We start from the raw sequence: 24,609 nt of genomic DNA on the forward strand, positions 1-24,609 counted from the left end.
GAGCTCCTCGTTCAGCTGCAGTCACTGATAATAAACACACGTGAAATTAAAGCAGCTTAGTTCTGTCTGTCAAGCTGCTTCTACAACTAGAGATTTATCTTATTTTTAGCCTTTCAACCTTTTACTTCAGTCATTATATTTCTGAGAAAATATTTTGTACTGAAGTCATAAACCCGAGTTCTTCTTCCTTCCCCCGGTGGTCTTGTCAGACGTGTCGGCTCACGTAAAGCTGCAGTCATTGTGAAGATAATTCAGATTTATCAGTGCTGCTGCAGGTTCCTGAAGAGAGATCAATAATTATCACCTCCTCCGAGGGCTGAAAAGGTTTTTCACTGAATGGAAACTCTCAGCTTAAAATTCAGAGAAATTCACACTCAATCTTTTTAAAGAGAAGCTTCACCTGTTAGTGAAACAAAAGAGAGGCCTCTTTAAAATGTAGAAAATCATTCATACGCTCAAAAGAAAAATATGAATGAGCTAGTTGTATTTCTTAAATGGAACATAATCAAAACAGACTGATTGTACTTCATTTGATTAAATAGAAATGTGTGGCGGTTATTCAAAAAATTATTTCTGAGTGTAAAAAGTTCCCAGATTTTTTTTAAAAGCAGCAATAAAAGTTCAATATTTAACTTCGTCTTTAGTGGAATATGCAAAATGTACAAGATAATGTTTTGTTTGCAAAGCTCATTATCTTCTAAAACAAAATCAAAAACAGTATTTTTTTATTTTTATTTTCAAGATTAAGTTAGTTAGTTTACAGATGTATATATATAGAGAGAGTTGTCAGATAAATATAAACGAGTGCATATTTGTATTGCAAATACTCTGGGGCGTTTCCGTTATTTTGTCCACCTTATTTACATGAATGAAAGTAAAAACAGACCCGTTTGTAAAAGCTCATCATTCACCATCTTCATCCTTCAAAGTGTCTTTTTCAGTGTCAGATTTCTCTCCTGCAGGTAAGGGACCGGTGATACAGGTATTAGACAGACGTACGTGCATGTGCGTGTGTGTGTGCGTGTGTGTGTGTGTGTCTATAAATAACTTCACATTTCAGAGAAGCCAAAAGCTGCAGATCCTGTTTATCTGTATGATGCTGCAGTATTTTTCAGTCATTATATGTTTATTTGTTTGTTTATCCAGTTGAGTTTTTCAGCGGTGTTAAAGAACATGTCGGAGTAGTTTCAGTGACGACCTGGAGGTGTTATCGCTCTTTATTCCTGCTGATAACCCAATGACAGGATGATGCTTTGTTAAGAAGAGAAGAAAAGTTACCACCAGTTAAATGCATAAGTAGTTCCATTGAAAACATATAAATTGTAGGACTATTGATAAAGAATTCAAAAGTTAAACATTACACCGTTTTAAAAAAAATATCTATTATTTATGATCAAACTATATCCAAATGTTATCTGTGCTCTCACAAGAAGTAATTTAGACATTAGAGGGTTAAAACCTGAGCGTTTATTCAAAGGAAGCCGCCTGTGTGCCGGGTTGCTGTGATCGTTCCCTCCCTTACCGACGTCCGCCGTCGAGGCGCGGCGGTGTTCATCTCGACCAAACCGCAACATCTCCGAGCCACAGCGACGTCTCGCGAGAACTGCGACGTCACGTGGATAATGGCTGGAGATCGCGGATATTAGTAGGGTACTTTTTCTGCTTTTTATTTACTTTATTGCGGATTAAAATAGTGCATTTGCGCAATGAATTTATTACAGCCGAAGAAGCGTTTTCACGGCCGGTTGCTAAAACGACCGCGCGCCGTGTTTATCGCCAGCGTCGGTCGACACCACCGGGACGAACCGTCGAACCTTCGAAATAAGAGCACCATGTTTTCCGCGCTTTTCGCCACTACGACAACAGCTAGCTGCGGCTTCGGGACCGGTCCTCTCCGGTCCTCTCCGGTCGGACGTCCGAGCGGTCTGAACGCACGTGGGGTCGCGTGTGCGGCCCGGAAAAAAGCCCACGAACCTCCGTGAGACGATACGCGGCGCGCGCGGGTGTTTTTGTCGGCCGGTCTCCGAGCCCGCCGTTAGCCGTAGCCGCAGCCCGAGGCCTCCTCAGGAAGCGGGCGGGAGCTTTTATTTTCCAAAACGTCTCCGTCTCACCTGCCGGGCTGCCGACCGGAGTTACACCTGTCCGGGGGCGCGTGTTTCCACGGTCCCGGGGCTAATTCGACCGTTAACGAGCAGCACGGTTTGTCCTCTGACTAACTTTATCACCAACAACTGTCTCCAACAGGAATCTCCAAACTCCGAGCGAACAGCTGTGAAGCTTCAGCACCGACACCACTGACAGTAAGGTGGTTTTATTTTGAAGGTTTTACTGACCCGGGGAAGTGCTCTTTTTTAGTTTTTATTTTTGGTGCTTTTCATTTTAATATTAAAATATTCTCCCTGACATTGATTTTCAGAATATAAACCATCACGAAGCCTTATTAAATGTGTTGATTTAGTGCTTTAACAGGTTTTAAATCGGCTTCAGGAAATCACATTAAGTCTCATAAGGCTATAAATTATATATTCTGTGTTTTTTTAATGTAAACAAACTGCATGTGCGTCCCACTAACAGATATTTTTGTATCTTAACTTGAAATTAAAACATAATGTGGATGAATACGCTGCTGAAAATAGCCCCAAACAAACACCTGGTTTCCTCCTGATGTTTGTTCAAAACTAAACTACACAATGTTTGAGTAATCTTTTTTAAAAGATTTACATCTTCAGTAGGAACAAACAGGTTTGATCTGTAAACAAGGAAGAGGAAGGTTTTCAAGTGACGGACTAACAACCAACTTTATCCTCTTTAGGGACGTTTGTTGTTTGTTGTTAGTTTGGATTTTCATTACTAATTAAAACTATTTGGTGTCAGAAATGTCTCAAAAAGACACCATAATTATCCAGTATTAATTAATTAATTAATTCAACCTTTATTTATATTCTCAGGAATAAATTGAGGGTAATTCTTATTTTCAATGATGCCGAGATTATATTGAACTTAATAAGAGATTTCATCAATAAAATGTGTAATAAATATAATAAAAATAGGCAATAAAACCAAGTAGGCTGTTTTCAGTAGTTCAGACTTAAGTTCAACTTGAGTTTAACTTGAGTTAAAAGTTCAAATCTAGAAAGGATGTGATATAATGAGGTAAAGTCACATCGATAACGACCCTCTAAACTAACAGGAACCAGTGTTTGGGTCACATGTCCTCCGGGGGGGACGAACCCACAATATAACGTCAGCAGTAATAAATGAGAGAGGAGGGAGCAGCATGTCAATGAATCACACCACTTATGCATTCTTATCATCTTATATTCAACTAAACCCCCCCCCCCCCCTTCACACCTCCACCCTCAGCAGCAGCGATGGCTCAAGCCTTCAACCACGGGAAGCTGCTGCTGCAGCGCCTCCATCAGCAGCGGGAGATGGACTTCCTGTGCGACATCACCATAATGGTGCGAGACGTGGAGTTCAGAGCTCACCGCAACATCCTGGCGGCCTTCAGCGAGTACTTTGCCTCCCAGGCCGAGAGGGGTCAAGAGGTCACGACCTTGGACCCCGACAAGGTCAGCCGATACTCTCTGGAGAAGCTGCTGGAGTTCGTGTACACCGGACAGATGAACCTCAGCAGGTAGACGCAGGTTCAACGCAGATATTTGAACATTGTTATTTTCTGAACTAACCCGATGACTGAAATGTTGTTTTGTGGTTTCAGCACCAGACAGGCCGCCGTGCGCCGAGCGGCCGTCTTCCTGGGGATGGTCGAGGCCACCAAGTATCTGGAGGAGATCCCTCACTGGTTCGAGCCCAGCGAGACGTCCCAGTCGGAGGCCGATAAAAAAGCCGGTCTGTCTCCGCGCAGTCCCGCCTCTCTGAGCAGCCCCAGCTCCCCCGTCCCCCTGTCCATCGTCTCCGTCCCCAGGGACTGGCCGGAGGACGGGACGGTCGGCAAAAAGCAAGAGGGCGAGGTCAGAGGCGTAAATATGAAAGACGAAGACAGGAGTGACGAAGAGTACAGCCCCGCGGTGCCGAAGAGCGCCGGGAGGGGGCGGGGGAGGGGCAGGAGGCCGAAGAGTCTCAGCGGCGAGCAAGTGGCGGCGAGCGGCTCGGCCGACGCCGCTCCCAAAGTCCAGAGCTACAGGGGGAGGGGCCGGGGCAAGGGGAGGGGGCGGGGCCGCAGGAGAGGAAGAGGAAGAGGAAGAGGAGCCCCGAAAAGGGAAGATCTGGTGATGGACGATTCGGACACGAGCGTGAAAGACTTCGGGGACACGTCGGCAGACTGGAGCCCGTCGCAGGACGACGAGACGCCGGCCAAGAGGCCTCGTATGAGCAGCGGCGAGGGGAAGAGGGGGCGGGGCCGGGGGCGGGCCAAAGGGAGGGGCAGAGGGAGGGGACGGAGGAGGACGGAGGGAGAGGAGAGCGGCACGGTGGGGGCGGAGGAGGAAGAAGAGGAGGAGGTGGAAGAAGACGAGGTGGAGGAGGAGGACGAGGAGGAGGACGAGGAGGAAGAAGGTGAGCCCGGCGAGCAGGATCCGTCAGAGATGGACGAGCTGACGCTGTCGTGCACCGAGTGCAACAAACTGTTCAAAGACGTCAGCAGCCTGCGGAGACACGAGAACATCCACAACGGGCTGAAACCGTTCTCCTGCATCTTCTGCTCCAAGACCTTCAGGCAGGCCACGCAGCTGAAGACACACCTGCGCATCCACACAGGTGAGCTGAGGGAGGGATTAGGGGAGGAGCTGTAGCTCATAGACTGTATATTAGCGGTCGTCGCCGAGGTGACGTCACCCGTAGGTTTGTCCCCGTTTGACCGAACCCTCGTCTTCGTCTGCCTCCAGGCGAGAAGCCGTTCACGTGCCCCGACTGCGACAAGTGTTTCGCCCAGAAGTGCCAGCTGGTCGCTCACCGCCGGATGCACCACGGCGAGGAGAAACCGTACACCTGCGAGCGCTGCGGCTTCAAGTTCGCCACCTCGTCCAACTACAAGATCCACATCAGGTACGTGAGCCGAAGGGAAGTTCAGCCGCTTCCTGCCGGATGTTCACGCCGCGTTCGTCCCGTTTGTCTCCCGCAGGCTGCACAGCGGAGAGAAACCGTACGTCTGCGACATCTGCGGTCAGGCGTTCGCTCAGTCCAGCACGTTGACGTACCACAAGCGCCGGCACACCGGAGAGAAGCCGTACCAGTGCGACCTGTGCGGCATGTCCTTCTCCGTGTCCTCCTCGCTCATCGCGCACGCACGGAAACACACCGGTGAGAGTCCTCCTTTCGTGGGTTTTTAACCTTCCTCGCTATTCCGACGTCGTCCGCTGACTTCTTCCTTCCGTTGTGCGTTTCAGGCGAGACGCCGTACAAATGCTCGCAGGGGAAGTGCGACGCGAAGTTCGTCACGTCCTCCGAACTGAAGAAACACATGCGGCGACTTCACCCGGGTGAGTTCACATACGAGAGACGCACACAGGAAGTGAGTTGTTACACGAGGAGAAATCGGAGTGAATACTTCGAGCGGACGTCGACTGAGGAACGTTGGAGTCGAGAGCGGATCAGCCGGGCAGGAAGTCGTAGATCGGCCGGGCATTTTTCAAAATAAAACACACTATGTAACTGTGGTCTTTAAAGTAGGACAGGAAACGTGTCCTCCACCGCAAAACACAACTAACTGTATTAAGTTTGTCTGCAGCACAACGTAGGAAAGAACAACAACTAATAGAAAATGGACTAAAAAGAATCTGTTTAACTGCAAAAATCAAGAAAGAAGACAAATCACATGATCACTTTGCACTGTTACAAAGGTGTGATTCATCTTGTGTGTGTGTGTGTGTGTGTGTGTGTGTGTGTGTGTGTGTGTGTGTGTGTGTGTGTGTGTCTCCAGAGGGTAACAACGGTGTGCAGTGTCTGATGTGTGGAAACAGGTTTGCCAGCGTGAAGAACATGATCAAACACCAGGAGAAGGCTCACGCCGAAGAGGTGCGCCAGCACAAGGAGAGGGCCCGGGCAGGTGAGCTCTTCAGAGGGGTTGAAATCACTGCAAACTGTCTGGCCCAGTTTCCATAAATTAAATTAAAGTTAAGAGAAACTCTCAGGCAGCTTTTCAGCTATAAAAAGAGCCTTAAAAATGTAATTGAAGACCAGTTACTAGAAATGATAAAGTTGAGAGAGGAGAGCTTCAGTTTTGGGTTCAATCCGTTAGAGGAGCTGCTGAATCAGCAGAACGAACACCAACTATCGGTTTGAGTTTCTTCAGTTTCCTCCGGTCTCTGGTGGTGAACCTGATCTACTGATCTCTGATCGACTGAATTAAAAGAAACGTTTGGATGTGTTTGTCCCGTCAGTGGTCCTGCTGGCCTCCAGCCATCCGGTGGCCTTCGTCCAGAGCAAACTCTCCCACGAGAACAAAGGTTTGGTCTCCATCGCCAAAGTGGAGCCGGCCAACCCCGACCCGGCCACGCCCAACCCCAAGGACTCGGCGCCGTCCCCGGCCTCCTCCGACGTCGCCGCCGACGCCGCCAACATCCAGGACTTCAAGTCGGAGCCCTCCCACCCCCCCCCTCACCTCCGGCGACCAGGTGACCTTCGAGGCCGACCAGGAGCAGACCATCAACTCGGACACCCTGCACGCTCTGGTGGAGCAGCTGCGGCCGCCGCCTTCCCCCGCCCAGAGCCTGGAGCAGATCGTCATCATCAGGACGGTGGACACCGCCGAGAACAGCGCGCCGCAGCAGTGAGGGGGCGGAGCCTCGAGGGGGGTCGGAGGTCGCTCTGCTCCAACAACAATCAGCCGCTGTTTGGAGCGTTCAAGCTGATGAGTCCGAAATACAGACTTCTACCGACGGTGATGTTTCATCTGGAGACTTCTTCCAACCCGGAACTTAAGTTCACAGTTTTCTCCTTAAATCCTGTCAGAAGACGAGCAGCAACATCAACAGGAAGATGGTTCAACTGCTCACAGTTTGGGATGAACAAACGTTTTCATGACAAAGTATCTGCAGAATATTTGTTCTCAAAGACCAAACGGACGTCCTCTAATGTCCTTTTTCTGTCCTTTTTCTGTCCTTCAAACTGTCCAAAACCAAAAGTTACTCAGTTCACAGAGAAGCAACAAATTCTGTCGTCTGAGATCCTGAAACTGGAAGAATTTTATTCACCAAAAAAACAACAACTCCCAAATGATGAATTGATTACAACAATATGTCAAATCCTTTCAGCTCTAATGTGCACACAGTTTTATCTTTTATCTATAAGTTTTACAGGTGTCTGATCTCCACAGTGGGTTTCATCAGTAAAGGATGAAACATTCACGTCAAACAGAAATTGGCAAAGAAAAGTGTCAAATCATCACGTCTGAGAAGCTGCGAACGGTAATTGTTGACATTTTTTCTATATTTGTGAATTATTCCAAATAATAAAGCTGCCGCTCTAATCTGGATAATCTGAGGCGATGTTGCTCCTCACAGATCGTAGAACATTTTATCACTTTGTAGGATTTATGGTGAAAACTATAGAAAATAAGACCCGAGTTGTGAAAGACTTGAATTTCCTCCTGAAGAGACGACGTGTCGACGTGTTTTCATGAAGACGGATCTGCAGATCTGCGTCTCAACATACCAACTGTTCACTGTGGTGCCAGTAAATATCTTAAAATCTACCGTTCAAGTCCTCGGTTACCTTCAAAGTTTGCATCCCGGTTGATTAAACCGCCCGACGTCGGCATTATTTTACACTTAAAATGATCATTTTAATGAGTCTGACGTGGATGAATTGATCAATAAATGCTACAGCTTTGAAGCGTGAACTGAAACCTCCGACTCTGAACATTTCCTGGATCGTTTTCTGATGTTTGGATGACATAACAGATGTACAGAGAAGGTGGAGGTTCGACTCTCGTGGTTTTAATCGTTGATGTAGTGAGTAGGAGCCCCGCGGTCGCCGTGTCGGTGTACCTTTTTTATTTATCACCCGGTGAATCTTCCACCCTGCAGTGTTTGACACGTGATGGTGATGTAAACACAAACCTGTCGATGTAATAGAGGCCCTGTTTGTTTATTTGTTTGTTGTTGTTTTTTTAAACAGTTGTTTTGAGTGTTTGAAAACTACATTAATCAGCTTGAAAGTAGCCGTTTGTTCATTTCATGCTTTCTTTCTTTTTTTTGTTTTGAATGAAGTGTCTGCATTAACTGTACAAGACATGTGAATCACACATACGAGTACACGACATAAAGATGTATAAAGATTGTACAACTGAAGAGGAAAATAAAATCAAAGACAGAAAAAAGGGACAATTAGACTGGTGGTTGGTGAAGATTTTCAAAATAAACTTCATCATCTTACATTAATTTCACTGCACACTGTCTTTTTAAAAACAGACCCTATTAAGAAATGATAGTTTCCTGCATTTATTTGTGTTTAAAATAACTTTTATATTTTGTAAAAAAAAATGATTCTGAAATTGTGTAGTATTGCAATAAAATGTGTTTCTGTACTCGGGCATCTGCCGGCCTTTTAAAGCGCTGAATCGAGTTCCCTCAGAAAAAGGCCATGGAAAGAATTATTAGTCTTAAATTTAATAGACAAAATCTTGACTACTTTTTCTTTTATTAAATTAAATCAAGAAGTTAGTTCTTGGTAAAAAAAAAAAATACAATTCAGTTTCCTCCACTTTCTCTTTTTGTCCTTCGCGGAGCGCCGTCCATTCCACTCTGCGTTACCATAGCAACTCAAAACCGTGCGATAACTCGACGATGGCGAGCGCCACTATTTTAAAGTGTTATAAAGCTGTTTGCGCCAAAGACGGGATAGAAATAAACCCGTTGATTGTAGAAGTGTTGGAGAAGACGGCGGAAACAGGGTGAGTGTTTTAACTTTCGACTCCAATGACCGGAAGTCAAGATTTCAGTTAGAAAAATAACAAACTGTCAAGATGTCAACAGTCAACTGGCCAGCTAACGTTACTGAACAAAAAGTACAAATCCTGCATTCAACATGTCACTTATGAAAAAGTATGGAAAGAAAAATGTACTTAAAGCATAAAAATTTGAAGAAAAATGTCCCCCAAGTCCGTTATATATTATTATTCCATATTGTATTGTATCCGATATACTATACTATTACTATTGATTTATTAATGGTTAATCTGCTGATTAATAACTTGACATATTATTTGAAACAATTAATAATTTGTGTCTGTTGACAGAATATTAACTTATTTTAGATAATTTTCTGGGTATTGTTTACAGTGTAGTAATAGTACTTTTATCTAAATAGAGGCCCTGAATACTTCAATAACAAATACAGTGATTAAGTGATTTATTTTAAAGTTTCAGAACTATAAAATTTCCCAAAAGAACCAGTCTAAAGTAACTGATGTAGAAATAAATTTAAATGCATCAAATTAATAAAAAAAAAAAATAGAGCCACATGCAACGTTAAGCATCTAAAATCTGTGATATCATAAGTGTAAAAAGCTGCATTAAAAAAATTTCTGTTCTGTGTTTGGCAGGAATTTCACCTTAAGACTGAAAGGAAACAACCGGCTGAAGTGCATTCAGAGACTCGTTAACAATGACGTCTGCGCTCTCTCCAAATGTCTGGAAAACAACGAGCGCGTGACAGGTGAGCCGTCACAATCAGGTCAACTCAACTTTAATGACTATTAATAACTATTTCTTTTACGTGAACAGGTCTTGATCTGAGGTACAATAACATCGGAGATGCAGGTGCTGAACGCCTGGCTCACCTCTTACAGGTGATGAAAAGGGGAATAAATAATGTATCATAAATAATTGAACTGTTAATTCAGACATCGTTATTATGATAAACAGATATTCTCTGGTAGCTTTGGTTGAAATGAGTGTTTTCTCTGAGCAGGAGGAGAATTCAGCTCTGCGATCTTTGGACTTGACGTTCAACAACATCGAGTCCAGTGGAGCTGAAGCGCTCGCCAACAGCCTGCAGGTAACAACAACAACAACAAAACTACCTTTGACGGCCTTCTGCAGGAGCTCTTCTCTATAACTAAAACTCAGTTTTTGTGGCGTCCCCCAAGGCTCCGTGTTGGGTCCGATTCTGTTTCCATTGTAGATGCAGATTATAAATCGTTCTGAAGACATTTTCTGTCATCGCTATGCCGACAATACTCATTTATTTATCTCAGTTTACACCTTTCTGCTGTCACGTTTAATTTTTTTAATAGTTTTTTGGACCACAGTGGAGCTCTGTGGTATTTTAGTAGAAAACATTTATTGTTGCATTTGGTCTTTTCATGTGATTTATTGACTCTGACGGATTTAAAAGTTTAAATGAAAAGTAACGATACGTTCTCTCCCTCCTCGTCCCTCTGCAGTTTAACAGCAGCTTGCTGTCTCTCAGGCTGTCGGGTAATAAGATCGGGAACAGCGGAGGCGTGCGGCTGGCCAACATGCTGCAGCTGAACAACACGCTGCAGGAGCTGCAGCTGGCTGACTGCGACCTGGTAAACACAGTTATAACCATAACGAGATGGCGGGTTAGTGGCGTTTCAAACCGTCCAATCAGAAGCCCGTTTCTGTCTCCGCAGTCCATTGAGAGTGTGACCGCTCTCGGCATCATGCTGAAACACAACAAGGCTCTTCGCTCTGTGGACGTCAGCCGGCCGCTGCTCTTCAGCCAGCGGGTACGAACACACCTCACGTCCTCGTCCTCACGTCCTGGTCGTCCGGTTGTCTGAAGCGGGTTCAGCTCGGCCCGACGGATCAACCCGACTCTCTGTGCCTCAGGCGGAGTGGACCGTGCACTTCTCCGAGATGCTGGTAGCGAACAGCAGCCTGGTGGAGCTCCACCTGGGGAAGATGGGGATAACGGACAGCGCGATGGAGAGGCTGGCCGACGGCCTGAGGGTGAACCGCAGCCTGTGTTACCTGGACCTGCGCTGGTAGGAACCACGACGGGTCCGAACACCGGCGAAGAGCCACAGATCGTTTTCATCCCTCTGAACTTCTTCATGTTCATCTGGTCTGCTTTCCTTCCTCTTCATCTCTCTGTCGTCTCTGATTCCCGCAGCAACCGTGTGAGTCGTGACGGCGCGCAGTACCTGGCCGAGGTGCTGAAGGAGAACACGGCGCTGGAGGTGGTCGACCTGTCATCCAACCGGATCCAGGACGAAGGTGCTGTGTACCTGAGTGAAGCCATCGTCTGGCCGGGCTGCGTCCTCAGAGAGTGAGTCCAACATCATTCCTGCAGCTTTAACACATTCAACGTCTCTTCAAAACCTGTCTGTTAACTTGAAAGATTTTTAGGAAAAGAAAATCTCCAGTTGTTTTTTTTACTTAGTTTAAAGGATTTAGATCCCTGAAGAACAGTTTTCCTGATTCTGAGGATGTTTTAAGTTCTAAAGGGAAAATGTCCAGTTTTTAATTTATTTTAAGTCTTTTTAAATCATTACAGAGACAGTATCCTTATTTTAGTATTTTAAAGGTTACAATACAGTTTCTACTTATTTGAAGGACGATTGAAGATCTGAGGATAAAGAATCCATTTGTTTTACTGCTTTCTGAGAGGCTTGAAAATGAAAAATTATCCAGTTTTTAGTCATTTTAAGGATTTTTAGATGTTTGCAGAGAATAAACTGTCATGTTTTCTGCATATTCAGGTTGTCCGTCCGGAGTAACAGCATCAAGACGGAGGGTCTGCTGTCGCTGGCCGAGGCGATGAGATTCAACACGACTCTGACACACTTGTACGTGTGGGGGAACCAGCTGGAGGAGTCGGTCTGCCAGGTAGACGCTGGACAGATCACATCCAACACCTGGACAACACCTACAACACCTGGACAGCTCACATCCAACACCTGGACAACACCTCCAACACCTGGACAGCTCACATCCAACACCTGGACAACACATCCAACACCTGGACAACACCTACAACACCTGGACAGCTCACATCCAACACCTGGACAACACATCCAACACCTGGACAACACCTACAACACCTACAACATCTGGACAGCTCACATCCAACACCTGGACAACACATCCAACACCTGGACAACACCTCCAACACCTGGACAGCTCACATCCAACACCTGGACAACACATCCAACACCTGTAAACACCTCCAACACCTGTAAACACCTCCAACACCTGTAAACACCTCCAACACCTGGACAACACATCCAACACCTGTACAACACCTCCAACACCTGTAAACACCTCCAACACCTGTACAACACCTGTAAACACCTCCAACACCTGTAAACACTTCCAACACCTGCAAACACCTCCAACACCTGTAAACACCTCCAACACCTGTACAACACCTGTAAACACCTCCAACACCTGTACAACACCTGTAAACACCTCCAACACCTGTAAACACCTCCAACACCTGTACAACACCTGCAAACACCTCCAACACCTGTAAACACCTCCAACACCTCCAACACCTGTAAACACCTCCAACACCTGTACAACACCTGTAAACACCTCCAACACCTGTAAACACCTCCAACACCTGTAAACACCTCCAACACCTGTACAACACCTCCAACATCCTGCCGCCTCCTCAGGCCTTCAGCGATCTGGCGTCGAGCGGCCGCCTGCCGATGGATCAGACGGACGTCAGCTCGTACCAGGTGGACGGCCACGTGTTCCTCGCCGAGGTCTTCCACGATTTGAGGAAACGGTTTTACGGTACAAAGATCTGCTTCGACACCGACCTCAACGTCACCACGGAAACGTCCTCACACGCTGCCACGAGCGCCGACGCCACCTTTCAGCTGCACACCGAGGAGCCGCTGCCGTGAACACGGCGCCGCTCAGCCGATAACAACCGACACGGATAAATAGAATAGTAGAATCAAATAAAACGATGCAAACGTGCCAAAGAAACTAGAAATAAACCTTCTGGACTATAAACTGTTGTGAGTTTTATTAGAAATGAAATGTGCTCTGATTATAATAAGTGATTTAGAAGTAACATGTTCTGTTTAAATCTCATAGATCCACTGAATGATTTTAGTTTTTTTCTCATGATGACATCACGTTTGGTCCTTACTCCTCAGGCTGACCCTCCTCCTGACCCTCGGTGCTCCCCGCCGCCTCCTTCTCGTCTGGATCCCACTCCAGCAGGACGCTCCTCTTCCTCAACTTGGAGCTCAGCTGCCGTCTCTCCTGAGAGCCGGCGGTCCACCGCTGCAGCGCCAGCCGGGCCAGCGCCGACATCCCGGGCAGAGCCCGGAGCAGCGCCGGCAGCCAGGCCGAGCAGGGGGCGGAGGTCGAAGGTCGTAGGCTCAGGTCCAGGTCCTCCAGCGAGCCCAGACCTCCCGCTGCGAACAGGGCGGACCGGCCGACGTCCCCCGTCGACCCGTTGTAGGACAGATCCAGAACTCGGAGGGAGGACAGACGGCCGCGGCCGCTCGCCGCAGCTGCGACAGAGAACCGATCGGTAGTATTGATCTGTTTAATCCGACCAATCAGAGAGGAGGGTTTCCTCCATGATGTCTCTGTTTGAAATCGTTATCTTTATCTCAATGACGTCTCGTTTCCCTCCAATCAAAAACACATTCGCTCTTTACTTCCTTCTTTATTCATTTTTCTCTTTAGTTTATTTTCATCTTTTCCTTTTGAAGAAATCTGAGAAACCACAGATTCTGAATTTAACCACAAAAAGCTCAACTTATACGTCACATAAAAAGTTTATTTTGTTATTGATTCACATCAAGATTATTGGAAGTCTTAAAACATCTCAGCCTTCATTTTTAAAGAACTTCTTTTCTTAACTAATATTTTTGCATCTCGTTTTGTTTTAGTTTGATTTTTATGTTCTATGACAAGTTTTTTTAACATTTACTTTGATTTCTAAATAAATCTTTACTTACTTCACTATAACTGAGAGCAAGACCCTTAAATATTGAAGTTTTAGCTTGAAAAGTGACTTAAACGATTAATTATCAAGAGATGCAGTTTAATTAATAATTAATAATTGTTGCAGAAGAATGAACATTATTCCTCAGAAATCAAGTTTAAAACTTCCACTTAGCTGTTCTTTATAACCACAATTAAACAAAAATGAGTGTAATATGTCTTTGCCATGTGTTGAAGTTTGTGTTGTGGCGTTACCTAGGTGACGCAAGTCGTCGGTGGTGAGCTCGCAGCTGCTGAGGCGGAGCTCCAGGATGATTGACGGCTGCAGGGCGTCCAGCAGCAGAGACAAGCGACCGCCGACCACTTTACACCAGGACACGTCCACGGCACGTAGGAACGGCACGGCCAGAGCTGAGACACACACACACACACACACACACACACACACACACACACACCATTGTCCTCAGGAATACATGGTTTCAAATGGATAAATAATCGCAGCCATAGTAGAACTTTGTGATTCAGCTACTTCACATTCATGCAAACCAACCACAAGGAGACACAAAATAAACTCAAAAGGCATAAAAAATTTAAGAAAGAGTAAAATTCAAAGCAAAATGACTGCAGAGATCCAAAACTACTGCTAAAAGGCACAAAATGACCTCAGAAAAGCAAAACAACCACAAAGAAACACAAAAACTACCATGATTCAAAACTAATGGGCTGGAAGTAGACAAAATGACTGAAAAATGTGTGTGTGTGTGTGTGTGTGTGTGTGTGTGTGTGTTTACCCAGCGCGCTGAAGGACGCGTCGTTCAGGCTGCAGCCGTTGAGTGGCAGCCGCCTCATCTGCGTCAGAGGGAGGGCGGAGACCAGCGGCGGGACCACGTCTCCCGCCTCCTTATTGGACGAGACGTCGAGCTCCGTCAGCGCCGTCAGAGAGGGCAGCACCTGGACTGGAGACGGCGAGTCACGTGACCCTCGCAGGTATACGAGCTGCCTTTCGGGTCGGACCGAGGTTCTGAGAGGTTCACGGAGACTCACCGAGAGCCCGCAGGTCGGCCGGCGTCAGGCAGCACAGGTGGAGGTCCAGGATCTCCAGGTGGGACACGTGAGCCAGGTGGAAGGTGAGACGGCTCAGTCCACCTGACAGGTGTTTGTTACAGGACAGGTCCAACTCTCGCAGTGAGGGGAGGTAGCGGAACGAACCACCTGCAGCATGACGGGGGGGGGGGGGGGGGCAGACAGCACATCTAGTATGTGAAAAGTACCAGGATGTTCTGCTACATCCGGTTCTGACCCACAGTCCTCTGTTGGTGGTGCTGATGCTCCGCCCACAAAAGGAAGAAGAAGAAGAAGAAGAAGAAGAAGAAGAAGAAGAAGAAGAGGCACTAAAACGAAGCGCAAAACAAAAACAGTGAGTCTGATCGTACCGAGCGCGTCGAGGTCGTCGGCCGTCAGACCGCAGGCCTGCAGGCGCAGCGCCGTGAGGGAGGCGGCGTGGGACAGGGAGGCGGCCAGCGCTCTGAAGCCGTCGCCGTCCACTTCCTGTGCGAGCTGAGGGTTACAGGAGACGTCCAGCACGCAGAGTCGGGGGAGGACGGCCACCGATCCTCCTGAGAGGTTCACAGGACACGTCAGATACATACGAGCTGTCGTACGGGCAGAAATCAGCGTCAGAGTCGAGAGTCGGTACCCAACGCCGCCGCATCCGCTGCAGTCAGCTGACAGGCCACCAGGTGGAGCTCCTTCAACGGGGGCTGGAGTTTACCCAGCAGGCTTTGCAGGGCGACGCCCCCGACGCCACCGTTCCAGGACAAATCGAGGACCTCCAGCAGAGGGACGCAGCCGAGAGCTTCGCCTGCACAAACACACAAGAGAAGTTCAGATGAGGAGCAGTGCATCATGGGAGATGTAGTCACTGAGAGACGAGCGGCCCCACCCAGAGCGGCGACGTCCTCGGCGTTCAGCCGACAGCTGCAGAGCCTCAGCGTCCTGACTCCGCCCACCTGCTGGAGGTGAGAGGTCAGCGCCGTCAGACAGCCGCCAATCAACTCGTTCCAGGAGACGTCCACCTCCTCCAGCTGAGGGAGGAACTGGAGCAGGGACGCTGAGGAGGACGAGAGGGATGCTGTCGACATGCGCTCGTCAAGTGGACCCGCGCACGCGTGTGCGTGCGTGTGTGTGTGTGTGTGTGTGCGTGTGTGTGTATGTGTGTGTATGTGTGTGTATGTGTGTGTATGTGTGTGTGCGTGTGTGTGTGTATGTGTGTGTATGTGTGTGTATGTGTGTGTATGTGTGTGTGTGTGTGTGTATGTGTGAGTGTGTGTGTGTATGTGTGTATGTGTGTGTGTGTGTGTGTGTGTGTATGTGTGTGTGTGTGTGTGTGTGTATGTGTGTGTATGTGTGTGTATGTGTGTGTGTGTGTGTGTGTGTGTGTGTGTCTGCACCGAGCTCCAGCAGGTCCGTGGCCGTCAGGTCACAGTGAGTCAGACTGAGACTCCTGCTGTCGCCTTTCTTCCCCAACTGCTGCAGGAAAACACACACTCGCCCCCAGCCGATGTGGCGTTCACTGTCCACCGACGCTACACACACACACACACACACACACACACACACACACACACACACACACACGATGATATAGAACTTGTGTTTAACTCCTCCCTTTAAAGAAGACTTTCATCTGAAAATCATCACTCGCAAAGAAAAAAACAAACTCTGTTTTGTAAAAGAAAAGAAAAAAATAAAGTGATATTAAAAATTAAAACCAGACGTTGGGCGTCACCTGATCTCGGCCCTCGGTCCTCTTCGTCCTCGGGGATCCCCGGCCGGTCAGAGGTATAGGACAGGAAGCGTCCCAGCGGCTTCCTGTCGGAGGTGGCGCGCTTCCTGTCGGAGGCGGCGCGCTTCCTGCGGATCTGACTCATGATGACATCGAGAGGGGAACGCCTCTGGCTGCCGCCGTCCCGCCCCCGCTGACCATCTGACCAATCAGAGGCAGAGAACAGAAAATGGAGAATAAGCCGACAACAAACAGGTCACAATCACAAAATGGACAATTACAGGATTAAATAAATACAAATTATATTAGTTTATATTCAGACACAAAACAGAACTTTTTTCCTACTCATTCATAATTTTAAATTATTCTCACAAAAAACAAGCAAACTTTAGTCATTGTCCTTAAATGTGACTATAAATACATTTGATGGTTGAATTTGAGCTCAAATAAAGATGAAAAATCAACCTGTTTGGCATTAATTGAGATTAATTAAATAACTTGTAAAATGTGTTCCTATTTAAATATTTAAAAGTGGCATTTTAATAACTTGCAGTAAGATTAAAGACATTTCATGGATCAAATCTCTTTTCTAATTTAAAGTCTTCAGGGAGCGTGTGGATCTAAAATGGAGATATTTCTTCCACAGAGAAGAAACAGTCTGTTTGGTTTCAGTAAATCTCGGCGTCAGTTTCATTTTTATTCTCCTGAAGAGAAGTTCTTCTTACCTGCAGACTCCATGTGAGTTTTAAAGATGAAACACGAAGAAAAATTCAGAAAATCTAAAAACTCGACTGTTTTTATGAGTCAGTCGTGAAGTGGAATAATTGACGGTTTGTTTTGAGCTCAGACGTGAATAATTCAAATAAAACAAGTCAGATCGGATCAGAAGTCTCCCTGAAGGCTGCGCTGATTAAAGATCACCTGCAGGCTCCATTAACTCCGATAAATCCGCTCTTTCCGAGTCTCTTCTTCACTTCTGCGGTCCTGCTCCCGGACACCTGCGTGACGTCATGTCCCGTGCTCGTCAGGTGGCACATCCCGGAAGTGCAACACCACCTTCAGTAAATGTTAACGTCGCTCTGCTCTGGCATCAGTTTGCACTGAAAGCTATTAAAACAGCTAAAATTGATTTAATAGACCGGTTTGGGAATAATTTCAAAATAAAAGTAGGCTCGATGAAAATTTGAATTAAGCATCCAATTTCATTTTTTGTGTGAAATTGTCTGCTATTAAATGATCCACCAGTTCTTGACTACACATTTACTTTGAAAATACATTAATATCCAGTGATATAGTTTGTAAGTTAAGAGAAATATTTTTATTTTGTTAGAACTTTTCTGCAAATCATCAGATTTTTAAAGTTTTTTTTCCAGTATTGAAATATTTCTGTGACAGTTTAAGCGTTTACAAATCAGAGTGGCTTTTAAACAGCAGGAAGTCAAACAGCCTTTCAAAACAAAAGTGGCCACAATTCAGTAGCAGTCTTAATTTCTTTTTCGGTCCGTTTAAAATCCCTCCAGGACGACATGAGTTGTGTGTTTTAAAAGAAATTTCTCTCATTTAATCATCATTAAAGACAAAAAGCAGCAGATCCTCATATTTAAGGAGCTGAAAACAAATTAATTTTGTTTAAATTACCATTTTAGTACTTCAAACAAAACAAAAAAGATACGAGTTTGTCTGTTTGTTTTTCTACTATTATTTCTTTGAAATAATTCCAGTATTTTGTGTAATAATCCAGAAAAAGATAAAACTTCTAAACATTTTAGACCTTTTTTTCCCTGTTTGGAGTTTCTTCTTCAGACACAAATAAAACCTCTGAGACGAGGACGTTTCCTTCCAACTTGATTTTATTAGATGTGAACTCTGCGCTGAAAGGATCGTGACCACAGTCTAAAGCGCCTCCTCCTCCTCCTCCCTCTGCCCTCCTTCGCCTCCAACGGGAGCCGAGCTCCTCCTTCGCTGGCAGAGGAAGACGAGCAGAGCGGAGCGAGGAGGCGTCTTTAAACACCGACATGTCCGTGTTCTGTTCCCGTCGTCCCTCCACGTAGGAAACAGAAAAATTAAAATAAAGACAAAAAAAAAAAAACCAGCCGAGAAGGTTGTGATGGTGGAAGCCGTCCGAGCTTCCCTCTCAGTCGTCGTCCACGGTGGGCGTGATGGTGACGCCCCTCCTGATCTGCCCCCAACCAATCAGACTGGGAGGAGCAAACAGGAAGCAGCGGTTAACATGAGGAACAGACGGAAAACAGTCAACCAACAAACAAGAGGTTCATTCTGCAGCTGTTGAAGCTTCGAGGTGGAACATATTTGTTTGACCCGTTTCTCTTCTACGTACAAACGCTCTCCATGTTTGTTTGTCGTATTTTTTTAAGAGGCTCCGCCCTCTTTCTTACCGCCAATGTTTCTCCACACGCCGACTCAGCGCGATCTTCTCTCCGACCTCCGTGCACACGGGGTTGGTGAGGACGATCTTGGCCAGATCGGCCTTGACGGCGCTGACGCGGCCGCCCGTCGACAGCGAGCCGATGTTGACCATCAGCACCTCGTTCTTCGAGAGCTTCTGGACCTGCAGACGGACACAAAGGGGCGCTTGTTCATCCCATTGAGACCCCCCCCCACCCCCCCGGTCTCTGCAGCCTCACTCTGGACAGTTGGAACTACATTTCCCATGATGCCCAGCTCACCTTGGCAGCCTTCTTGTCGCCCTCTGTGCGGACTCCCAGCAGCCTCCTGAGCAGGAAGTAGGAGATCTCCAGCTCGGTGAAGATCTCGGGCAGCGCTCCGACGGCACCGAGCACCTGGCCGACCATACGGTCCGCTCGGCACAGCGTCGGGTCGATCTTAGTGCCCACACCTGCGCACGCACACATTTTACTGGTGTTATTATGTCCTACTCTGTTCCAGTGATGGACAGAAGACAAACATCTCGCTCAGTTATCTCCACATTAAATCGATTTCAATCTAAATTTGAATCCCGTTCAGACGCAGCGTGAATCGTCTCCTACCGATGAGGCCGCCGGGCGCCGCGTACTGCAGGTCGTTGTGCTCGGCGAACAGAGACACGATCTTGGAGAAGATGGGTTTGCACATCAGTTTTCCTTCGTGGTCTTTGGACACGATACCGGGCCGCACCTCGATCTCCTGGCCCACCTGGAGAAGGAAGAGGACGGTTCAGACAAGAAGTTCACACCGAATCCGAATCAAAAACCTTCGAGAGCCGATCATGTTCCCGTGAGGTGACGCTCGCGGGTTCAGAGTTCGTCTCGTCACCTTGAGGACGCCCTTCAGGATACTTCCTCCGGCCACGCCCCCTTTCAGGTCGTCGACCTCGCAGCCGGGCTTGTTCACATCAAAGGATCTGATGACTGAAACACACAAGATACACAAACAAGTTGCAACTCTGTTTCCAATAATAATAATAATAATAATAATAACAATAATGATAATAATAATAATAATAATAATAAAACAACAATAATTTGATGGCGGCAACACGTCTCAAAAAAGTTTGGACAGGTGCGACAAAAGACTGGAAAAGTTGTGTCAAGCTAAAAAAAACAACAACCTGGTGGATCATCTGACAACTAATCAGGTTACCATGGCAACAGATCAGTAACATGATTGAGTATAAAAAGATGATTTCAGAGAGGCGGAGTCTCTCAGCAGTGAAGATGGGGAGAGGAAATAGTTCAACAACCTAAGAATAATGTTCCTCAACGTAAAACTACAAAGAATTAGTGGATTTCATCGTCTACGGTTCATAATATCATTTAAAGATTCAGAGGAATAACTAATTCTGTTGTGGAAATCACTGCATGGGCTCAGGAACACGTAGAAAAGATAGAAAGAGTGAAAAGAGAAGCGGCGTGTTTTGCGTCTCACCGATGAGTCTGGGCTCGGAGATGAAGTCTCTGACGGGCACGGGGATCATTTTAACGATGTACTCGCAAACCACCTCGATGTTGTACTTCAGCTGGGCCGAGATGGGAATGATGGGAGCGCCCTCGGCCACCGTGCCTGCAGCAAGGACGGCAAAACAACTCGTATGGGTTTAAGCGCCTCGAGGACGGAACGAGACTCGTCGCTTCGATGACGTCTCCGGAGCGGTCGGGCCGACTCACCCTGCACGAAGGCCAAGATCTGCTCGTACTGCTCTTTAGCCTGACTCTCCTTCACCAGGTCGATCTTGTTCTGCAGGATCAGGATGTGCTTCAGCTTCATGATCTCAATGGCCGCCAGATGCTCTGACGTCTGGGGCTGAGGACACGACTCGTTGCCCGCTGGCAAGACGGAGACAACGACAGCATGAATGAATGAATGAATATATATATATATCGATATATATATCAGGATAAAATAGACAGTCTGCACTTAATCAGTCAGAAACCTACCGATGAGCAGGAGAGCTGCGTCCATGACGGCGGCTCCGTTCAACATGGTCGCCATCAAAATGTCGTGACCGGGACAGTCCACGAAGGACACGTGTCTGCGAGACAGAGAGGGAACGGTTACGACTGGAATTGGATTTATTTTTTTACTTCATTAAATCATTTAATTTCTTTATTTCCGAGACCCAAAGATATTTTGTTTACGACCACAAGACGCTGGTAGAATTTGGACTCAAACCATGATTTGTTTTTTTTTGTTGTTTTTTTTCAACCATTTCCCAGAAAGCCGTCGTCACTTCCTCCCGTCTCACCTGACCAGTTTGAAGTTTCCTTTGGTGCCGGAGATGTCTGTGGGGAACTCGTCCGGAGTGCTGCTGCCACAGGAGCGGTAGCACTCGGGCCGGGGGCAGCTGGGGTCGTCCAGCTTGTAGACCTACAACACCATATTTTATTTATTTATATTTTAAACAGAACTAGGTCAACGGTTTTTTGTTTTGTTTTAAAGCTCAGATTCAGAGAACAATCCATCCTCTCACCTTGGCGTTGGCATATCCCAGCTTGATGGTGATGTTCCTCTCCAGCTCGTTCTTGAACCTGACGGTGTGGACGCCGGAAATGGCCTTCACGACTGTGGACTTTCCGTGGGCCACGTGACCGATGGTGCCTGACGGGGAGAAGAAGAAGAGGTCAGAACAGGAAGTGTCAATCAAACATAAATAAAAAGTGATCAGCTGCTATGCGGATGTCATACCGATGTTGATGGTGGCCTGTCTGCTGATGATCTCCTGAGAGAGAGGCGTCAAGGTTGATACATCCTGCCAAGAGAACAACTGGTGTTAGGCAAAAAACAACAGGGGGGGGGGGGGGGGGGGGGGGCAGTGCTGCCTCCCTCTATTTAATCCTGGAGCTGAATGTGAACAAAGGGGGAGGCAGCACATGCAAACACCAACACATCATCAGGACAACAATATAGCAGGGATTTTATCATCTTTTATTGTGTGTGTGTGTGTGTGTGTGTGTGTGTGAGAGTGTGTGTGTGTGTGTGTGTGTGTGTGTGTGAGAGTGTGTGTGTGTGTGTGTGTGTGTGTGTGAGAGTGTGTGCGTGTGTGCGTGTGTGTGTGAGTGTGTGTGTGTGTGTGTGTGTGTGTGTGTGTGTGTGTGAGTGTGTGTGTGTGAATATTTGAGCAGGCATTTTTTTTTTTCCGGCCAAAATTGAGATGATCAGAGTTTACTCATGAAATGATTCAGTTTTAACGGAGTCTGTCAAAAATACTCTAAATCAACACAAGTATTGTTGTTTGTGTTTTTATTGTCTAATTAATCTCTGAATCTAAAAGCTACAACACTAATGTAAAGTTTATCAAAGCCATTTTGCTTTCTTCCTGATATTAAACTTCACTTTACCATCAATAAAAACACAATTCTTCAAATGTGCTGGTGGTGAACGACTGAAGATGAATTCATCTGTCACCGTGTCAATCTAACTCCCTGTGAGTGACAGGTTTCATATGAAGGCTGTATGATCAGCTGTCAGTCTTTAATCGTGGTGTAATCTTTCCATTGCGAACTCCATCCACTTTTTGGACGATTGTCCAACATAGCAGATGATGCTAATATTCGGTTCAGACGGTGAATCAAAGATCCATTACCGACATTAATAACAGCCACGGCGCCAGAAAACACCTCCGACATTCAGACGTTTGTTTCCTTGAGAAACGTTGATCAAATCAGAGTCTAATCCCCGCTGGAGGTGAAGCGGGTTTCGGTGCTCGCCGCCCCGCCGGGCCTGCAGTCATGTGCCGGGTGGAGGCGGCGCAGCACCGGACACCGTTCACCGGAACGATTTCACACCTTTTCTGGCGCCGTTTGAAGCAACACGACGGACCAACAGACACCGACACGAAATGCCGGATCTGTACGCGGCCTCGGACGGACTCTTACCAGAGAACTCAGGTCTTGCTTGGCCAGGTGAGGCTGCCCGAGCGTCGTACCACACTCGTCCCCCGCCATCTTGAATGGAAAAGGATGAGAGAAGGTGGCTGCGGCGAACGCCTGATCAGCCGGCGAAACCGTCGTTTGTGTTCGCCGACAGTCAGTTATTCAACCAAATACGCGTTACTTCTCGGACTATAAGTAGGAGCTCTTGCCGATTTAAAGCAAGCTGTGAGTACTATTAATTTATTTTCAGTGACAAATGACAGATATAGTTGGCAGCTCGCGTTGTTCACCCAAGTAAAAAAATAAAAATCAACGGGGTCCTTTCTCAACGGCTGATGCAATTTATTTCTACTAAAAAACTAATTTATTTAATTTACAACCTCTTGGTCTTTATATCCCGTCAACGAGACTCATCACTGAAAGGATAAAAATCTATCCACTGACTATCCCTCCTCTAAAAAATAAGGAAATGTATTGTTGTCCATGTGTCAGGTCCGTCGTTACTTAGTGACGTCATACCGTCAGAGGTTTTTTTTGTAGTTCTTTAATATGGTTTGTAGTTCTGTAAAGTTTTATATTCCTGGAGAAGTTTGCTTTTTATCTTTGGAGTTGCCGTTAGTTCTTGTTGCTGTTATTTGAATTTAACTAAATTTTAACGTGTATGTAAATAAAATAACACTTTAAAAAAAAAAGAAGGTTTATTTGAGTTTGTTTAGGTCGTTAGGAGGATATTGAACCCCCAACCCTTCTGGCTGAGAGGCAGCAGTGCTAACCACTGCACCACCTATCTACCCAGGACTTACAAAGCATGGTGACAAATGTTTGTTTGGCTCGCTGCAACCTGTAACTCCATCATCATCAGATCATTAGAGCTCCTGAGGCCCTCGAAGGGTTAAACCACAGGTTTGTGTTTGTACTGTTATCATACTAATAATAAACCAAAGGTCAACAACAATACAAAACAACAACAAAAAAGTCCAAAAGAGCCTTTTTCTTTTTTTCTTTTCATATTTCGTGTGTGTGTTTGACACAGTGGTTCGAGCAGTGAGAAGTAACTTGATGCATGTATGACTTTTTTTCTTCATTTTTTATATTTATAACTTTAACCTGTATTTCTATTCAGTAATTTTTGATTTCTTTTTCTTCTATGATGCTGTAACAACAAAAATGTCCCCCTGTGGGATCAATAAGTCTATCTATCTATCTATCTATCTATCTATCTATCTATCTATCTATCTATCTATTATCTATCTATTATCTATTATCTATCTATCTATCTATCTATCTATCTATCTATCTATCTATCTATCTATCTATCTATCTATCTATCTATCTATCTATCTATCTATCTATCTATCTATCTATCTATCTATCTATCTATCTATCTATCTATCTATCTATCTATCTATCTATCTATCTATCTATCTATCTATCTATCTATCTATCTATCTATCTATCTATCTATCTATCTATCTATCTATCTATCTATCTATCTATCTATCTATCTATCTATCTATCTATCTATCTATCTATCTATCTATCTATCTATCTATCTATCTATCTATCTATCTATCTATCTATCTATCTATCTATCTATCTATCTATCTATCTATCTATCTATCTATCTATCTATCTATCTATCTAT

General features: G+C 46.0%; 4 protein-coding genes across 7 annotated transcripts; 2 read left to right on the top strand and 2 right to left on the bottom strand.

Annotated features, from left to right (window-relative positions):
- Positions 1 to 1,571: 1,571 nt before the first annotated feature.
- Positions 1,572 to 6,834, top strand: mynn (myoneurin). The gene is given in 10 exon segments (XM_069142129.1): positions 1,572 to 1,650; positions 2,245 to 2,300; positions 3,367 to 3,637; positions 3,722 to 4,719; positions 4,848 to 5,007; positions 5,084 to 5,262; positions 5,349 to 5,441; positions 5,882 to 6,007; positions 6,342 to 6,552; positions 6,554 to 6,834. Coding segments are annotated over 8 exon segments (2,214 nt in total). The 5' UTR covers positions 1,572 to 1,650; positions 2,245 to 2,300; positions 3,367 to 3,371; the 3' UTR covers positions 6,735 to 6,834.
- Positions 6,835 to 8,747: 1,913 nt separating this feature from the next.
- On the top strand, positions 8,748 to 12,970 carry lrrc34 (leucine rich repeat containing 34). Its single transcript, XM_069142135.1, has 10 exons — positions 8,748 to 8,854; positions 9,506 to 9,618; positions 9,687 to 9,751; positions 9,874 to 9,960; positions 10,349 to 10,477; positions 10,562 to 10,657; positions 10,761 to 10,915; positions 11,044 to 11,199; positions 11,633 to 11,759; positions 12,551 to 12,970. The coding sequence occupies exons 1-10, from the start codon at positions 8,748 to 8,750 to the stop codon at positions 12,785 to 12,787; spliced, it is 1,272 nt and encodes a 423-aa protein (XP_068998236.1). The 3' UTR covers positions 12,788 to 12,970.
- lrrc31 (leucine rich repeat containing 31) lies at positions 12,894 to 17,631 on the bottom strand. 4 transcript variants are annotated; one of them, XM_069142133.1, is made up of 10 exons: positions 17,361 to 17,608; positions 16,639 to 16,836; positions 16,301 to 16,435; positions 15,793 to 15,960; positions 15,547 to 15,711; positions 15,284 to 15,466; positions 14,895 to 15,062; positions 14,642 to 14,806; positions 14,103 to 14,258; positions 12,894 to 13,408 (listed from the first exon to the last, which is right to left on the bottom strand). In XM_069142133.1, the coding sequence occupies exons 1-10, from the start codon at positions 17,371 to 17,373 to the stop codon at positions 13,035 to 13,037; spliced, it is 1,725 nt and encodes a 574-aa protein (XP_068998234.1). In that variant the 5' UTR covers positions 17,374 to 17,608; the 3' UTR covers positions 12,894 to 13,034. The 4 variants fall into 4 exon arrangements, with proteins under 4 accessions (XP_068998234.1, XP_068998233.1, XP_068998235.1 ...); XM_069142132.1 differs by having other exon boundaries at positions 15,547 to 15,960; positions 17,557 to 17,631; XM_069142134.1 differs by lacking the exon at positions 15,793 to 15,960.
- An 836-nt stretch (positions 17,632 to 18,467) lies between these two features.
- On the bottom strand, positions 18,468 to 23,071 carry eif2s3 (eukaryotic translation initiation factor 2, subunit 3 gamma). The gene is made up of 12 exons (XM_069142170.1): positions 22,968 to 23,071; positions 21,778 to 21,841; positions 21,563 to 21,690; positions 21,338 to 21,459; positions 21,030 to 21,124; positions 20,760 to 20,918; positions 20,521 to 20,655; positions 19,909 to 20,003; positions 19,644 to 19,788; positions 19,323 to 19,492; positions 19,032 to 19,204; positions 18,468 to 18,833 (listed from the first exon to the last, which is right to left on the bottom strand). The coding sequence occupies exons 1-12, from the start codon at positions 23,034 to 23,036 to the stop codon at positions 18,770 to 18,772; spliced, it is 1,419 nt and encodes a 472-aa protein (XP_068998271.1). The 5' UTR covers positions 23,037 to 23,071; the 3' UTR covers positions 18,468 to 18,769.
- Between the last annotated feature and the right edge of the window lie 1,538 nt (positions 23,072 to 24,609).

Source organism: Embiotoca jacksoni, unplaced genomic scaffold (assembly GCF_022577435.1).
Source record: "Embiotoca jacksoni isolate LCO1_2020_lvr unplaced genomic scaffold, fEmbJac1.0.p SCAF_98, whole genome shotgun sequence".
NCBI classification, from domain to species: domain Eukaryota; kingdom Metazoa; phylum Chordata; class Actinopteri; family Embiotocidae; genus Embiotoca; species Embiotoca jacksoni.

Bases quoted from the DNA above. Each gene is read 5' to 3' on its own strand.
- lrrc34 (XM_069142135.1), top strand. From the start codon at position 8,748: ATGGCGAGCGCCACTATTTTAAAGTGTTATAAAGCTGTTTGCGCCAAA. The intron at 10,478-10,561 runs GTAAACACAGTT...CTGTCTCCGCAG, and splicing joins AGCTGGCTGACTGCGACCTG to TCCATTGAGAGTGTGACCGC. The intron at 10,916-11,043 runs GTAGGAACCACG...TGATTCCCGCAG, and splicing joins TGTTACCTGGACCTGCGCTG to CAACCGTGTGAGTCGTGACG.
- lrrc31 (XM_069142132.1), bottom strand. The intron at 15,467-15,546 runs GTACCGACTCTC...TGAACCTCTCAG, and splicing joins AGCGGATGCGGCGGCGTTGG to GAGGATCGGTGGCCGTCCTC. The intron at 14,807-14,894 runs GTGAGTCTCCGT...CGCCGTCTCCAG, and splicing joins GGCCGACCTGCGGGCTCTCG to TCCAGGTGCTGCCCTCTCTG.
- eif2s3 (XM_069142170.1), bottom strand. From the start codon at position 23,036: ATGGCGGGGGACGAGTGTGGTACGACGCTCGGGCAGCCTCACCTGGCC. The intron at 21,691-21,777 runs GTATGACATCCG...TCTCCCCGTCAG, and splicing joins ACAGGCCACCATCAACATCG to GCACCATCGGTCACGTGGCC. The intron at 20,919-21,029 runs GTAGGTTTCTGA...CCGTCTTGCCAG, and splicing joins CGCAGCTCTCCTGCTCATCG to CGGGCAACGAGTCGTGTCCT.